Genomic DNA, 19,657 nt, shown 5'->3' with positions numbered 1-19,657 from the left:
AACACAAGTATTATAATATGTTTAAAAATTAACACAAAGGTGTAACACAAACTTTACCTGGAAATAAAGTTTATGTTAAATTAACATATTTATAATGTTAAATTTAATTTTAAAAAATGTTATTCTTACATTTTTATGATAAATAACAGAAGAGATATGTCGATTTAACATATGGAAACTGTTATAAAGAGAAAAAAAACACAACTTATCTGTTCATTTTAACATATAATATATTTCATCAAAAATTCGTGCATTTGCATATTAATTGTGTTGTTTTGACTCTTAGAAACGGTAAATATTAATTCAACGCAGAAATGTCAAAATAACGCAATGATAATAACTTTTCTTTATGTTACATTAACATAAGAGTATGTTAAAAATTTAACACACAAATTTTTATACGAGAAAATTTTAACAGAAATACAAAATGTTTTTTACCGTGTAATATTATGTTTCAAGAAAAATGTCATTTTGATTTCAAAATAAGTCACTTAATTTGAAAGTAATGTACGTTTAAAAGCATCAATATTTTTATTGTAAAATGCTCTTCCGATTTTTCAAAAAAATTTTTAATTGAAAGAAAGGATATTTTTAATTGGAACATTTCGTGCAGCTATCTAGACTATCTCTCTGACTTACGACTATCTCATTGTAAGCTACATATAGTTAGTGAAAATTGTAAACGTATACATATACGTTTCTTGGTTTACCATTGTTTATTTGATTTAAATCTATAGGTAAATCTTTTAATCAATTAATTAATTTGTGCTTACTTTTACTCTTCATGAAAATTTAATCAGATTACCTTCTCTTCTCATAATTTTTTAATTTTTAATTAAAAATATGAAACTATATGTATGTGTTGTGTGGAAACACTTCCCGAGATACTTTACATACCTTTATTTTCAATAGTACACTTTCCTTTACTATAACTTTTGTTTTCGTGAAAGAAAAAGATAATCTATCACTTTTTATATTTTCCGGAAGTATTAACGGTGAAAAATGTTAAATAGTCAGTTACCGCAAATCTAAATGTATAATGGCATAGAAATACCACTCTTATTAGAAGCATGTTTTGATATAATTTGCAGTTTCCACGTGCGATTCATAATTGAAGTGTATTTAGGATGTTGATTAAATTCTATTCCGAGTGCAATAATTGCAAGGTAGATTAAGAAATCATCTTAATTAGATCACTCTTTACGAACATCGGAATGCATGAAATTTAATGCATCGAACACAGTGCATTACTCCTTTCCGCTTGTGCTTCATGAATAGAAGGAGTATTTAACTTTACTTTAGGCATCGGTGAACATGGGTATCAACGTTCCAGAATATTATCGATGTTAGCGAAACTGCATTCTATAACGGTAATATCACAATGCAATTTAAGTAAACCGCTAGAACTCATATATGATTAGCAATACAATATAATCACTAGCAATTTCTTCATAAGATTAATTGCCTTAATTATACGGAGCAATAATAATTAAGACATTAATGATTAAGTATCTTGACACTGAAATCTTAAATTAGATTATTACTAGATTATTACTATGTTACTTTTTTATCGAATTAAATTGTACAGATTAAATTTTTTCTTAAAATCTTTTCCACGGAAAAATCGTCACGGAAGAATCTGTCGTTAACAAGGTAATTGATGTGGCGAAACATCTTGTACAGCAAGCAATATTATACACTCTATGCAATGTATCTAAGGCCGAAGTGCAGTGGGTCAGTGGAACGCGAGTGATAGAGGACAGGTTGCACAGCACAGTTATATGTTACGCATCACTTCGATTACGCTTCACTATCGCCGACATGTTTCACGCTGACATCCTGCTGTAAAAGTTCGCTTGTTCGAGAAATCGTAGAAATTTTTGTCAGGAATCTTTTAAAAGAAAGTAGTTAATATATAATAATATACATCTCGTGGACCAATAATATATGTATGATATAAATATACATATAATTTACACAGAAACGCTTATTATGAAGGAAATATTTTCAATTTAATTTTATTCAAAATATTAGAGGAAAAAGATATATATATATATATATATATATATATATCTTATGTATATATATATAATTTTATATATAAATATTTTCAATTTAATTTTATTCAAAGCATTAGAGGAAAAAGATATATATATATTTTTTCCTCTAATGCTTTGAATAAAATTAAATTGAAAATATTTATATATAGGATTATACATAAAAAAAAGTTATATATATCTTTTTCCTCTAATACTTTGAATAAAATTAAATTGAAAATATTTTCTTCATAGTAAGCGTTTCTGTGTAAATTATATATATATTTATATCGTACATATATTATTGTACATATATTATTATTCCACGAGATGTATATATCCTATATATATGTGTGTGTGTGTGTGTGTGTGTACACATACGCACATATATACATATAACGAAACAAGTATAAAATGCAGCGCTATCCAGCGTTAAAGTCCCTGCTAATATTCTATCCGGCATTGAAATCTTTGACATTAAGGAGGTTTTCTTACAGCATTAAAATATTTATACGTTATTCATGTGTTAGATTTCATATTCATTTAATTTTTAAATATCACCAAATGTCTTGTAAACAATATAGTTTTAAAACTGTTAAAACACATTTGTCTAAAAACTTTCAACGAATAAAAAAGAAAAGGAAAGAAATCCTCACTTTAACCTTTTCTTTACGTCCGTTTCGCCTTCCGGGCAAACCTCCTCATCCTGCGTCCGTATCCTTCATTCCACGATACCGTTAGGTTTCACGAGAAAATACGAGTTTGTGCTCGTCTTTTTACCGAACACGATGTTAGCAGCACGATTTTCACTCACGCTTTGCATCACGCAAGATAGATACGCTTACGTAATTTAAAATTATGGTTTTTAAAATCTTTCTTTTAATTATTCCCCGCGCAAGCGTTTTTATTTCCGGAAATCGGCGCATTTTTTGTAAATATTTCCTTCCTCTCTCTCTCTCTCTCGCTTTCCCTGGCACTCCCGTAAAAAAAAGTTTGCTATTATCATTTAATATCTTGATGCTTTCGCCTTAACGAGATCTGCCTGATAGATACTCTTCGCGTTAAGTGATCTGTGAATAAAAGATCTATGATATAAATTTTTATTCTTACAAATTGTGCAATCATTTCGCATAAGACAGTCAAATTAATAAAAAAAGAAAAATTGCGACGAATGAAAGAATAGAAAGAGCGGAGTATAACCGGTTACATGCCACTAGCAAGTGGTTTAATCGATAATATATCTTGCGAAATCTTCACGATCAGTTATGAATTAATAATACTTATTATTATACGAGAGTGTGCTCGAAAAGCATAACAGCTGTCACCGAAACACTCGAGTAAAATATCGCTATAATTTAACGATTGAGAACGAAGGGTGAATAAGCCTTTGATTGAAGAAGTATGATAAATCGTTCAATGCACCGCGCAAATCATTTATCTATTATACATCGTAGCAAAGCGCATTACTATGCCACATTCACAGATCCGTGCTATCGACTTTCTAATACACTCGTCTTGCAATACGACGGAGCCACGTCCTGTCATTACATATAGCGTTATGATATACAGAGATTGGCGATTGCAGGCAGGCGAGATATATGTACGCATCATTATCATATCACGTGAGCCCGAGTCTGACCGCGTTGTGTCACGTGAAGAAGAGTGTCATCATCATTTTTCATTTCTTTTTATGGGTCGCGCACAAGGGTATATACGAGAGCTATTTGATATGATATTCTGTCTAATTCGTTTCGCCTGCTTCTGCCTTGACATGATAAAACTAGAATAACTAGTCCGACACACACACTATGCATTACGCACATATATGACAGATAAAAAGTATGCGAAATATCTTCGAAATCGTATACTTTTTTTGAGTCAATAGAAGCTTATTTAGATACGGTACGTTATGAATGAGTGAAAATTGAAAGTTTTACGACACAAGTTCTCAGACGAGAACATAAACAATAAGTGAGTCTTATAGTTAGTATTGGCAATTAACAAATTATGATAGAAAGTGAAGTTGTATTGATAAGAGAAGCACTCAACGCTATTATATTATTTCTAGAATAAATTATCTTCTGGTTTTTTCTTTTTAGAAAATGTTCGTGCATTCATACGTTCGTGATCTACGTTCGAAAATCTCACAATCAGTATGTACTTAGCGTAAGAAACAAATAAACGATCGGCACGTCAAGTTTATTTCAAGTTCATACTTAAATTACTGATGGGTCATGACTTCAGCAAAGTAGATAATCGCGCTATTTTCCGTACGGAAGTTATTAACACACTTACATTAATCAAATTACATCAATCTTCTCGTAATGAAAGTTTTAACGTAACTGCAAGAAGGTCATAAGTAAGTATTAAGCCATTGCATATGCAAGATTATCTAAAATTAGAAGAAAACTGTGTGCAAGAACACATACATTCTGTATTTTTGAATGTTTTGCTAGAAAGAAAAACAGAGTTGCATCCGGACTAATGTCATGTTGCAAGATATTTATTATCAATTATTCAAACCTATTCTGTTTATCGTGTATGTTTTTATCGTGCAATAAATTTTATATTAATAGGAAAATTATACTTGATGGTCGCGTGGATCGAAATAAAATCAAAAAGACAAGTCTTCAATTTTGCGTAGAGGAACTGGTTTATATTTTACTTATCGGAAACGCGTAATTTTAGAGCAAAATGCAATTGAGATCAAGTCTATTTGCGGCTACATTTTATCTTCCATCTTATGATCTATTAAATATTCGCGATTTATTTATCCTTTTAAATATTTCCTTATAGAAACTTTAAAATTAGTGAGCTCTAGCTAAATTGATTCGGCGTAAAATAATCGTATGTTTGTATAATTGTAAGTAACAATTCTTTACATAATCTTGACATTCAAAAAATTGTCATTTTTATTGAAATTAGCGATAACGAGTTTTTCCGCATAAATATATCGAATTTATTGTCTTTTACATGTGAAACACTTGCAAAATTCTTTCCCTATAACGATGATCTCGTATACTTACTACTAAAACTCTAAATAATATAAAATAACAACTACATTTAATAGATCTAGCAAGGTTCTACATTGCTGTAGAAAACTACAACCAACGAGTTAAATTAACTTTGCAGTACCAGTGTAATAAGATCGACATTGACTTTACAATATTAAAAACACTTTCAAATGTGTTTTCAACTTTCTAAAAAAAAATATGCATTGCTTTATTTCTTAATGGAATAATCTAGCAATTAAAAATTCTAAATGCCAATGAAATTTCTATTGCAAGATTTCTAATTGTTTTCTAATTGCTTTTGTATCGTGCTTCTTCAGACTTTCCATATGAAATATAGTATCCCTACTGTCGATTGCACGGCAATTTAAGATCAGTAATTTCGTAAGGCTATTGCACTTGCTCGAGAAGTCAAGATGGTAGTTTGAAGGGCATTCCAATGAAAGATTGAAGATCGTAGAACAAAAGATATCTATACTCTTGTATAATCAAGATATATCGTGTATATTTTACATACATAATGCCTGGAATAATTACAATGACAAATTTCGATTTTGTGATTTACGATTATAAAATGCAAATTAATTTTGATGAGTTATGAAAATTAATTTTTAGACATATGACAAATGTTTAAGAAATACATAATCAATGTATTGACAATTTGACGAATAATTCATTTCTGTGAGATTAAGTATCGAGATTGAGTTTTTTAACAGAAATAAATAAGCTGAATTTCTAGCAAATATATAAAATTTAAATAATGTTGAATACAAGAAATCTGGAAATTTGAAAGTAGTCACTTCTACTATGCTAATTGACATAGTTTGCTATGAGTCAATACAAATCAATCTTTTCCTTTAACTGTACAATTATTTCGTATAATAATATGCGGGAAATTCCCGCGCAAACAGATAACATTTCAATTTACGTCCTCTCTGCTCGACGAGCCTGACGAAGCTCTAACGATAACAAGATTCATTCATTGCTCTCCGAGATCCGTTTAGCATTAATTTTCAACGGTAAATTACCTAAAAGGAAGTTTATGTGTCAGAAAATTCCTTGAATCATTATCATAGAGCAAAACACTCTCGATGATGTCTATTGGAAGATGGCAAGTCATTGTTTCAGTTGATAGCGCATAACAAATGGAGTCATTAAATGCAACCAAAAATTAACACTAAAGAAATATAAATAATTATTTAAAGTTATTTTTAATATTTAATAAAAATAGAAACATTATAGAAAAGGATAATATATTGTTAAACAGAAAATTGTTGCCAATATAAGGCAAAGGTGATTTAAAAGAAGGTTCTTACGTATCGAAGGTTCTTATGATGTACCGGTCGGTGATAGTTGACCGTGACGTTGAATGACTTGTATCTTGTAAAAAAAAACATCGCCTAAGATTAAGAAATCTCCACTTGCACTGCAACAAGAAACCAGCCGGAAATAGCAAGCAGACCCAACTGTTTTGCGCAATTTTGCGGTTGCGCGACCTGTCGCATAACTTGTATTGAAATCCTGAAGAACAATTCCGCTTCTCGTCGAGTCCGTGACAGTCAAATCGACGAGTTAATGCATTATATCAACAAAGATATCATACTTCGTTATATCGTTACTTAGCATCCTCATATTTTACGTTCTTTAGCACCTAGATTGTAGATTACTTTGACCTTAAAAAGCTTTAAGGTCTAAATCTTACGCTGTGCGATCTTCACTACTAGAATAACTGCAAAGTCATGAAATAAGACTATTGGACCTTCACACTTTGAATGAAACGTGTGTATTCTCAGCTTGTCGCCAAAAGGCTTGCTGCGTCTTTACGCACGAATTGATTCAGACAATCCCTTTCTTCGGAATGCAGTCAGAGTTACAAAATCGTGGCTGTCCAAACATAAGTACGTAACGTTACTGCGTGTTTTTTACGCGACCGTTGCAAAACGCAAGTGTATATTATTCATGAAATATAACTGGTGCGAACATAAGACAGGGCTGGTCACTTCGATTTTGAGATCACTTTCACCCACGGCCAGGGCTGGCTCCAGATGTTAGTGGAAGAGGCAGTCTTCTTGTCAATCAAGAGAAACCGCCTATACATTATTTTATTCTATTCTTGATCAAAATTGATAGATCAATTAAAATACTTTTACGTTTTCTCTTGACATTTAAATTTAGAAATCAGGAAGTAATCTAAAACAAAATATATATAAAATTTAAAAACAAACTTATCAAATATAATGTATGAAGAGTTACGTTGTAAAGAGCAATATAATAGAATTTGAACATTGAGATTCGGTATTTATTTTCGAAATTGATCTTCTACAATAGTTTCTTTTTTTCTTTCACTTTCATGTGTAAAGAAATCATTTAATTCTATCGTACCAATAGCGTGTTTAAGTTATCACGTAAGACTATAACTTATATAAAGATAAAATGAAAAAAGAAATTCAGGTATCTTATAAAATAGTATTGCCCATGATATGTGTATGTAGTGATTGATGATTAGGTTTGCGTTAGAGTTCAATGATTGCATAAATGTAGTGAAACGGCCCTGTTCACGGTCCATTACTGGCAGATGCCCGACCGACTCTCTCGGTATGTAAACGCATATTTTTCGAATCGACACCATGAATGTCCTCGCATCCTCCGATGTGTTACGTACGATCGTTAAGCAACCAAAACCATGAGATAATAAATGGAAGATAGACTGCTCAAAATAAGTGTTGTGTCATGCAGTCTTTGATGTGAATCAATATTAATGGAGATGGTAAGGGCGAGGTCAGGACATCTCATGGAAATTCCTTTAATCAATACGTCATACATATTTAAATAATTCGAGTGTATTAGATTTAAAGATCTTTAATTATAAGATTATATAAGAGATTAAGGACTAATAATGTGTAATTAAATAGAAAATAGAATAGAAAATATAATGTATTGGAAAGTTCAAATCCCAAGTAATTTCAAATTTTTAGTATATTTATATCTTAAATCTTAAAATTTATAGCAGTTCAAGCGATGCAAAATGATAATCCACGAATTAAAGAAAAATTAAATCTATCTTAAAGAAAAAGTAGAATAATTATTCTATAAGAAGGAAATAATTCCTGATCTGTAATAAAATATATGTATAATAAAGATAACCATAGAAATAAATAAATTAATAGAAATAATTTTAAACACCATTGAGTTTTTTTTAGATGACAAGCACGGATATTTAAAATTTAACCGTTATTTTAATTTTTACAAAAAAATTAAAACAATTTTTTTGTAAAAATTAAAATAACGGTTAAATTTTAAATATCCGTGCTTGTCATCTAAAAAAAACTCAATGGTGTTTAAAATTATTTCTATTAATTTATTTATTTCTATGGTTATCTTTATTATACATATATTTTATTACAGATCAGGAATTATTTCCTTCTTATAGAATAATTATTCTACTTTTACAAAAAAAAGAAAGATCATGAACTTATATACGTGCATCGATGAATTACGATGAATCGTAATGTCAGCAGACGAATATTAATGAGAGTGGAGATCATAATTTATATAAAATAGTTGAGATAATAATTTAAATGAGATTACTTTCCTCGACGTAGAAAAAACGAAATAATAATAAATATAATAATAAATCACATATTTAGTTTTTGAACTTTGTCACTTTAATTGTTTCCTTCTTTCTGCAAGAAGTTCGTTAGCATAAAGACGTAGAATAACAACGAATAAAAACGGGAGCTGTTCTGAGAAGGCAATTGATAGTTTGTGATGTGCAGATAATTATCGCTTCTGACTACCGTAATGCTTATTAATTTTTTTTATTGGCGACAATTAAGTGTCTTCGTTAAAACGTAAATAAAAAATGATATTGTTAAAGAGATTAGTTTCCAGACACACACACACACACACACACACACACACACACACAAATTATACTATTGTATCTTTATTTCATTAAACAGTAATAGATGTATTTATTGTCCTACGTTTATTATATATATTGATCTAATTTAAAAATCATTTAAATTAATTAAATTGTGAAACAAATGTGTGATGAAAAATATATTAATCTTTCAAGATATATTTGTTCTCTGTGTTTCAATTAAGATATTGCAATTATCTTGTAGACATATGGTTTGCGTGACTGCGAATAGATGTATAATAAGTATAGCCGGACCGGATGTCGTAAGTTCGATTTTGTAAGTTGCATTAGACACTCTAATGATTAAGGAGATTTCGAAAAAAGTTGCACGGTCGTTTTGTGACATTCTCGAGCGGGATCAAAGCGAAGGTCTGGGACTATAGTTCAGATTAAGGTGTCATTAGAGAAAAATGTGAAAGGTTTTACAGTCAAGATTGTCAAGTCTCCCGCAGAATGCATATGATTGCGTTTTTATCATCCTCCTCAGCGAAGTAGTATTTGTTTTCTGTGTTTAGTTTTCTTTTCTTTTTTTCTTTTTTTGAGAATTCATTTGAATAAACATTCTTCTTTGTATTAAAATAAAATCGTTACTGACAGAATCATAAAGCTAGAGTACAGTTAAAACTGCAAGATGGAGAAAACCGTTTTACAGACTGCTTAACTTTCTTAATGCGATTTTTTCTCGAGTCGTCTTTATACGTTAACGTATTTCTTAAATTGTTATAAACAATTTTACAAGCCAATAAATATCAAAGTTCTTGGAGTGTTCAATAAGATTTACATTCAAGGTTTTTTGATGTGTTAGATGGCTTACATTCCAGATTTCTTAAATCATATAGTTGTCTCGATCTTTAGAATCTACGATTAAAAAAAGATTCAGTATGACATCTATATTACCTTAGAATGTAATTATTATCATGAATATCTGTTTGTTTGACTATCCACTTCTATATTTTTTCTATATTATATGTTTTCTATATTTTTCTATATTAATAATCAGACAAAATTTATATTTTACTATAGACGTGTTTATCTAGTACAATGGAAAACAAAGTTCAGGTCATTTACATTTCTGATTAGTATTATCGTATAAGGCAATATGTCAATTATAAAGTCAGAATCGTAGCCAATACAGAGATTTAATAAATTAAGCGAATCCGCCTTCCATGTAGATTCTTAATTACTTAATCTGCGTATTCGCTGCATTCATCAACAACTGGAATCCATAAATTCGCGGATTATATAATCTGGAATGGTGGAATATTTTGTTCGATCGTGTATTGACTGTCATTAATTAATTTTAATTCCTCTCATTGACAACGAACTGAGTAATATTTTACCGTAATAAAAGTATAAAAATCACTTAAATAACTCGATCGAAAGTATTATTTTTATTGCATTGTGATTGATTGCTAATGAACTCTTGTATCGAGACTTGCAATATTAACTTACGACCAGACCACACATAAAATTTTGTTAAAGGAAAAAAAGAAAAAAATTTTAAACAAAAAAAATTAAATAAATAAAAAATTATTATTATTTGTGTTTTTTTCAATAGGTTAACGTTAAAATTACAGATCAATATATTTGCGTCGAAATAAAATGTACAGTAACGTATTTAGAAAATTTCGTCGCTATTAAAGCACTATTAAAAGCGCAACATTAAAATTTTGGTTAGGGATAACCAAAACCTATGCATCAAAACGACTTTACCAGGAATCATGTCTAGTTATAATCTAACTATATTCGAAATTTGGTTCTAATCGGTGAGCGCAAGCAGTGTGTGGTCTGGTCGTTAGTAATTAACTTACGAAAGTTGTTTAGCTTAAGAAAAGATGTATAGTATATATGTATATGAGTTTTCGTTTCAATTAACTTTATAGATAAATTCTTTATTTATAAATTATATCATTTATGTATGTATATTATTATACACAATATGTGTGATCGTAATTAAAAAAATTACTAAAAAAATATTTATTTAAGAAAGAAGTAAACGTCAAAATTTAATAATATTTATAGCAAATAATTCCTTACATATCGAGAAGAGTTGTGAGGATTTTTTATTACATGACTATTTATAAATTTATGAGAAGTCAAGTAGATTTTAAATTACCAATATAGGTTTATAAAAAAAATCATAAAAGAAGACATGATCGTTTAGAATATATTTATTAACAACATTTCGATAGTATTTTTTGTCACATAAACAATTTTTTTTATATTAAAATTTTTTTATATATGCATAATTTGCATATTGATGTGCATATTTCTATTTTTTTTAATCATTTCGAATATTTTTATTCATCTGTATATATCATCATAGTTTTATTTGCAATGATTGCACAATTACTATTTCAAAGTTTAGATTTCTATATCTATGATATTTCTGATTAATATTTTCTGATTAATATATGATATATCTATACCTATGATATTTCTGATTAATATATGATATATCTGATTAATATTAAAACAACTATAATAATAAAAATGGTATACGTATTTTTTTTTCATAAACAAAAATTGATGTTGAAAAATATAATAATATAAATCACACATTAATAACATAAATCGTAAAAGTACATCGAAAAATACTTCATTCATGACGTAGTATTGTAGTTTATAATCGTACTTTCATTCGCAAAATGTTATGGCGCGAATGTTATGATTTTCGCGTCATGCATGATAAGCAAAGAAATCGTTTTCAAGTGCGCTTAGAAATTATGGGGAGAGTTCGATGTCAAGTGTGCACGTGAAATGCATGCACGTAAATGACTCCATTTCTTTTCTTTTTGCGGCATTAGTAAGATTGCATAAAATTACACCGAGAAAAGCCTCTCGCTCTCCTAAGAGTCTTATTAGGCGAATAGATTTGCTTCAAATGCGAGAACTTTGAAACGGAGAGAAGTTATAAATAAGAAAAGTGCAATAGTTAGAGTCATATGAGATAAATTTAATTTTTTATATTATTGTTTTATAAGTAATTCCTCCAACCGATTTGTTAATCTTGCATAATATGTTTAGAAATGTTTAATTGTACAGATATTTATATACTAAATAGTTTTATATTCAAACAAAAATAAAACCAAATTTGGATAAATATTACATATAATATTTAATGTATTTTTAAATTAGATTATTAATTAATTTTTGGAATAGAATTTTATTTTCCATCTATGTTTTATTTCGAGCAATATTATCACTATTATATGTATTTTGTATGTTTCACGGCGAATTTAAATGTCAACAAGAATTTATCGGCTTAGACCGGAACAAAATGTAATGTTCCGTTTCGCTTCAGATTTTCTCGCTCTTTAGTGACACATTACTCAAGTTACTATATTACTGTCTGAAAAAAATATTTCAATTATATAGAATCTTTACAAGACAATAAAAAAATTTATACAATCTATATCGAGAAATATAACATACTAGAAATATAATAAAAATTCTTGGTACGTATTTTCTCGATTGAAATAATCATCCATCTCTGATTTCAAGATCTGTAATACTTTCGGCTAGAAAATGCAATAGACTGGTATGTAGGCTATGTTGCGGCTATTGATTGATTTACAACATTTACGACATTTGCGATCATCAGTGTTATGCTCTAATAGTATCAAATACATATGTATCATTCATACGAGAAAACCGTAAGGAATCTCTTGTTACCCGATATATAATCCTGATTTATAAAAGTTGAAAAATTCCGGATTAATATAAAAAAGTTTATGGTACAAGTGCGTGAGAAATCTTTACGGTAAAAACACAATATGACGATCTCTAGAAGCATACGGGGACAGTCAATAGAAATTCATCGTTCCATAGTGTACAAAAGACTAAGGAGAAATTAATCAGGGACATCCTGTCACGCGTTACAGGAAGCTATCGGGGTATCTCTATGGGTATCCGCTTCTTCCGCAAACTGTAGACTTTCTAAGCGGCGACGCACAGTTTCTCGCACAAGCACGCAGCTGCGTTTATACTTGTTCGCTGTGTTCGCGCGACGACGTTGCAAAATCGCGTGATTGCACTTCGTCGGGAGGAGAATTTTCGCTCTTACGCTTTTACAGGAGGATCGACGAGAGGGGGGGGGAAGGGAGAGGAGAAATGGTGACGACGATGGTGGTGAGGGAGACGATGCTGCCTGGGTAGGTGCGTGCAACCTCGAGAGAAACTGCACGCGTGAGCACCGCGCGGATGCTGCGGCTCCGAAATCATGGCGGCGACATTACCGCATGTAACGGCTGCTTGTAACACATAGGAACGCGGACGTGCATCTGCTGCGGCCAATTAAAATACGTTGATGCCTGGATATCGTTAGACATGCTACTCGTACCTTCCGGGCATTTCGGATATCTCTCTAAGGAGGATTTCTCCATTCATTCTCTAAGTATCACGTGGGAACGGATCTGCTTTAAATTGCATGAATTACTTATTACAATTATACGTACTTATTACAATTATGCGTATTTGTTATAATTTTTAATAAGTAATAAGTAATAATTGTTTTATGAGAGAGATGTAATAATTGAGAAATTTATTAATAAATTTTCTTGCTGCTTATACGTTGTTTGACCCTCGCAGATATGATACAACGCGATGTAGGGAAAACTTTCATTCGGCTTCCAAGCTGTAAGAAGAAACCACGTAATCTCTATTATGTTGTTATGTCTGCACGAGATGAACGGCCGGTATAAGTGATGAACGGATGATTCTGCATCCGCTCGTTAGAACTTTTTAAACTTTGCTCTCGCACAGGCCGGAAATAGCGTTACCGTATCTTACGTGCACATACGTATACGATGATATATTGCTGATGCACGATGTAATATATGTAATAGAACTATGGAATGCAATTCAACGAAAAGGTGTATTTAATATAAGGTCGAAGGGATATTTCTCAGAATTTCTCAAAGTAGAGAAAGAGAAAAAGAGATGCTCTTTGGGTCGTTACAAACGAGAAGTGTTGTAAAATTTCTTTTTAAATTCTTGATGACGAGTCTTGATGACGCTAATCCTTCTATTTTTCGATCTTCAGGGACTTTTAATCCTTGAAAGGTTCTTAAAATCTCTTTTATTATTTCTCTAATTTCTCTTATTTCGTATTTCCGGTGCGTGGAACTGCTGTGCAAAATAATAGTATGCAGTGTAATGCCAAGAGTCCGCAGATATTACATGTAAGTTAACCGCGAGTTATGTAATGAACAATTTGTAACTGAGCAGCTCCTTAAACTCAATAAGAGGGAAACAATGAGCCATTAAGTATCGCTTGTACAATTACCGATAGTTAGACCGTGATAAGTGATATTCAGCGGCTTTTATCACGCCATCGTGATTAAAGAATCGCCAACTATGTTCGCATTGTTTCATTTTATGTTCCGAAGAACCTGCAAATTAATCTCACTTAACGAGCTGCTCAAAACATCGCTCGGTCGCTATTTCATCGCAACTATAACCGATAATTGATGATTTATTTCTCTCATATTTTGCGTGACAAAATTAAGATAACTTATAGTATAATAGCATTGTTTTTAAGACAACGATTAATCTCTAAACACCAAGAAAATTATTTTTAATTAATCTCTTTCTCTTTGATTGGAAAGGTCTTCGAACTTTGCGCAGAAATATGTAAAAATTTTAATAATTCTAATAATTTTTCTAATAATTTTAATAACTATCTAATAATTAATAACTATCTAATATAATTAATAACTATCTATTTTAATAACTATCTAATAATAGCTTTCTAATAATTTTAATAACTATCTGTAATCCCATCGATCTTTTACCTTCTTCTACGAATACATAAATAAATATGTATTGGTAATAAGCGAAACTACACTAGAACGAAATACATTAATGATCGTGATGATTGTAAATCAAGATTATTCAGATTATTATCGGTCATTCGCAAAATACTGACCGATTAATTTGAACGAGATTGGGCTTGTGTTTGACGCACGCATCTTCTCGAGGTCAGATTAAGAAATCGAACTTCGGGCACGTCTGGCCGGTGGCCGGCATCTGAGAAAGGAGAGATCGCAAGGTGCGTTGTGCAACGGTCCCCGGATAATTTATACCACTCACGGTTAACAAATACCACGCTACCTTTAACTTTGTGTGAGCAGCGCGCGAATTATTTTGCACTCTCTCTGCGGTATGCGAACTATAAATTGCCGAACAAACGTTGCATTCGCGATGTTGATCCTTTCAATCGCGCGGCGCTTTCATGTATTAAGACTTATTTACGCTACCCCGATCCTTAGACCATATCACGGACAATCAATTCCCATTATATCTGTAATAGATACGATATAATAAAACCGATAATTTACTTGTTCACTTTAACGAAATTGTTTTGAAAGAACCGCAATCTTAGATCTCTTAAGATCATTATTTACTTAATAATTTTATTTACGATGCATACTGTTAATTTTATGATATAAAATAAATATTACTTGTTAATTCTTTATATTCCATTTGCTTATTTTTTAAATAAAGATTGTAAATTTTAATTTATATTGAATAACACTAATATTATAATATAAATCTTTATTTATGTATTGCGAATCTCGTAAAAAAGTTTCTTGTAAAGAGAATTTAACCGACTCTTATAAAGAGAAATGATTGCCAAGTTACTAATAAAATAGAAACTACGATTGCAGTGAGATAATGTTACTAAGCAACATTTATCGAAATTGAATCAAACTATCTGGGAGAAAATTATGCGGATATATGTAGAATGCGGATACAGTTTGAGCAATCGTATGCTTTCTACTAACGGAAGTAACAAGAGTAAAAAAGAAGAGAGGGTGCTATTTATTTAATTACACTTCAATACATGAATGTTAACTAAGAAAGTATAAATTTATAAATTTATGCAGTATTAAATTAAACAAAATTAATAATTATAGCAATATATGCATCTTTATATTAGCAAGTTAAATTAGAAGCTAAATTAGAATATAACAAAAAAACTTTTCCTGTCAAATTACACAAAAGATTCCGATTAATTAGGAATGATAACGAATCATAATGTTTAAAAATAAAATAACAAATTTTGATAGCATAATGTTAAGAAAAATTAGAAGAAGGATAAACGGATATTAGAAAAGGCAACCTTGATCTATATAATCTATTTTTCTATTAAAATATCCTTGAATTTAGTTTGTCGATTAAAAAATGTCTGCAACTGTCGGTGTTTGTTTGGATATTGTGCAACTCAAGGTCCTTGAGTGGCCCCAGGTGAATTCCTTGACCAAAGAAATTCCTGGAGATTTCATTGAGAAGATTAAAAGGCCAGATCGCGCCAAGTACTTCTCTTTTTTTGGCATCATCATATTTTTATCTTTTGTTCACAGTCTGTGCTATTCACGTTTCTCTATAAAGATTGCACTTACTATTATCGAACTGATAATTAAAGCCACAATTAGCGCCAATTGCGTAAATGTGGATTTGCTTACGAATATAATTTGAAGAAGAAAAGTGAATCAAACAGGATATAAGTATTTCTCTTATTTTTTTCTACCGTAAATAATTGATATTAGAATGTTCCCCATAATTGTGAGCACACTTTAACATACAATATAATGCATTGCATCGATGTATCGGGACTTCAGATGGCAATTTCAAAGTTGCATCATTAGCGTCCTACATTTAATTCGGGAGTGAAAGCATGTTGACCGACTTATATGTAATGAAAAATTCCCAATGATGCTGGGATCTCATAACAATTATATAATGAAACGCTCGAATTATCAGGCGAGTTATACATCCGGTTTGTCACAAAGATATTTACATCTCGGAATTTTATTTGATTATTATCGATGTTTTCTAAGAAAAATGTGCAAATGTTAATCGCTCAATGTCAATCAAATAGCTTCGCATAATGATTTTCATAATCAATCAAATAGCTTCGCATAATGATTTGAACATTTATATGTAATAATTGCAAATGTCTAGTCTATAAAAGACTACGAATAATAATTATCGACATAGCAAATAAAACATTATAAATGCATTTAAATTATAACAAATTATCAGTTTTTATCATACATTAATGAGTGCGAGATATACATAATTTGTCGCAAGAAATATTGACGTCATTTATTAGGAATATGTACTTTGTCATCTCATGTCAACACTTACTCGCTTAATTATTGCGCAAACTTCTGGCAAGATCTAAGATCAAAATGATAAAGTTTTCTAACAATTACGGTTACAACATACATGCACACACATACATATATATAAATGCAAGTAACATCCAAGATTAATCATTGTCAAAAATATTAATTTTTTAATGCAAATTAATTCATTAAAATGTATGCAACCTTCTATTTGTTTCAAGTAGCAATTAAACATAACATATGTAAGTTTTCATCTATACCAACTTATCGTTTAAAGTCTTCTCAGGATTTACAAATTCTCAACAAATAACAGGGACTACCAGTTTGGCAGCAAAGAGTCTCTTGCTTAATCTTGATTCTAAGATCCTAGGCTATCGCTATGGAAAGTGTGTTTCGTAATATATTTTCCAGGTTTTATATTTACGCACTACTCTATGAACTAAGCGCGTGCGCGCGTTCTATTTTGTATTAATAATTTATTGAATATGAAAAGTTGTTCTATTATGAAAAGTTATTCTATATATTTAACATATAATGTATACACATACATCGCATAGATATACATATATATACTACACACAATGTTTTAATTAAAATATTTTTTAATACCTAGTTATATATAAAGGCATTATTATAAATAAAAACTTATACTTACTATATATATAATAATATAATGCATGATAGATTAAATAATTATTTTACTTTATTTTAATAATTTTTGTGTATTCGAAATTTACAATAATAATTGCATCTCTGAGAAGTGTTGACGGATAATTATAGAATCTGAGTTACTCAATTCTCAATACTCGGCACTAATTTTCAAATGTAGGTCAATGCTTGCTCTATGAAAAGTAGTGAATAGCTATAATGTCCGTTCACAAAAAAAATTGTTTGCGTAAACGCGCATTAAGTGCGCATATACATTTAATATTGCACGTTTTGACACTTGCATTATTAACGTTACTATTATTTTTTTGCAGGTAGGATAACAGCAATTTGTTTAGGTCTTCTTGCACTTGTAATTGGCATAGTGCTTAGTAGCATACCATGGGTTGATTACCTCATTCTAAGAGTAAGTATGAAATATTTAATACACATTTCGTAAAAGATATATTTTATTTAATAAGATTTATTTTCTATATATTTTATAGAAATATAGTTATCGCGAGATGTTTAAAAAACTGTATCTTGCTCTTTTATTTTTATATATTATTGAAATAATATACATAAAATAATCTATGAACATGTAATAATATATCATTTATGCTGTTAATGTATTTTACAATTTAAATATATATATATATATATATATATATATACATATAATTTCTATAAATTTATTTAAATTAAATTAAATTATTTATTAAAATTTATTTATTTATTATATATATATATATATATTTAAGATATATATTTAATTAAATATATATATATATATATATATATATATATTTAAATATTTATGTTCACATATTTATAAAATATATCGAAATGTTTTGCGAAATGTGTATATTAAATATTAGATAGATAAATAGTAAATGTAGAATTAATATACATTTATTGAAATTACAGAAGATAATGTATAATGTAGTGATTACATTAATTGCAATTGACACGATTGAAAATAGTTGGTGTGTTTAGCTGACAAGATTGCAAGCGCGACATCATCAATGAGTCATGTGTAATCATTGTTTTGACAGGTTTTTGCCTTTCAATTTCGTTTTACTTTCAAATCTCGCAAAGATATGAGATTATATGCGCATATTTGGATAAAGTATGTCTCATACAATGAATATTCAATATTTTTTATGGTTCATACTTGCCATCGAGTAATTTGCATTCGCAGTAAATAACTTCGCGAGTCTCTTTTATTATTTAAGATTAGCTTAACGTACGCAAAGTAAACTATCTGTAAATAATTTATGATTATAAATCATGAATTGAACATATTATATGTGCAATTTTTATAATGTTACTTGCACAATTTAAATTGCACACATTTGATGATTGTAGATATTCTTGAGACATGTCAATTAATTAATTTTATTGTATTATTGCACAGCCTCTATTACATATTAATCAAATATAATATTTTAGAGGCAATATTATTATTGTAATTTATAATTGTTAAAATAGGAGAAATTGATTCTATTACACAAGCTCTGAACAATCCCCTTATTGTAATGCTATTTCGTGACTAGTTTTTTAATTATTCATAATTAGATTTATTCTCGTAGAAATAATTAGCACGTTTTAAAGTTGTTCACTACAATTATTACAAGTTTTTACAACATATGTAGAAATTTATTTTTGTCCTTGCACTTTTCCTTTCTACATTCCTTTCTATCGAGAAGAAAAACGAAAACAACTTTTTTACAAAAAGAGTTTACAATAAGAGGGAATCTTAAAACTTTTCAATTTTAGGAATTCATTTTTTTATCTATATAGAATGAAATCCCATTAATTCGTTTTACTTCTTCTATTTTAATTTCCCCGGAAATTATCTAAATTAATATAGGAGATATAGAATAAACATTCAAAGTATGTGCAACA

At 29.6% G+C, this 19,657-nt stretch overlaps 1 protein-coding gene across 1 annotated transcript in view; it reads left to right on the top strand.

Annotated features, from left to right (window-relative positions):
• Window positions 1–19,657, top strand: part of LOC105252061 (scavenger receptor class B member 1) — a 37,187-nt gene that overhangs the window by 13,601 nt on the left and 3,929 nt on the right. Inside the window, exon 3 of the mRNA XM_025412188.1 lies at window positions 18,085–18,176. Within this exon, the coding sequence (XP_025267973.1) occupies window positions 18,085–18,176 (92 nt within the window). The remainder of the gene's footprint in view (window positions 1–18,084; window positions 18,177–19,657) is intronic.

Source organism: Camponotus floridanus, unplaced genomic scaffold (genome assembly GCF_003227725.1).
Source record: "Camponotus floridanus strain SB8 unplaced genomic scaffold, Cflo_v7.5 scaffold49, whole genome shotgun sequence".
NCBI classification, from domain to species: Eukaryota; Metazoa; Arthropoda; class Insecta; order Hymenoptera; family Formicidae; genus Camponotus; species Camponotus floridanus.
The sequence above is the reverse complement of the archived record's forward strand: the minus strand, read 5'-3'. Positions and strand labels throughout refer to the sequence as shown.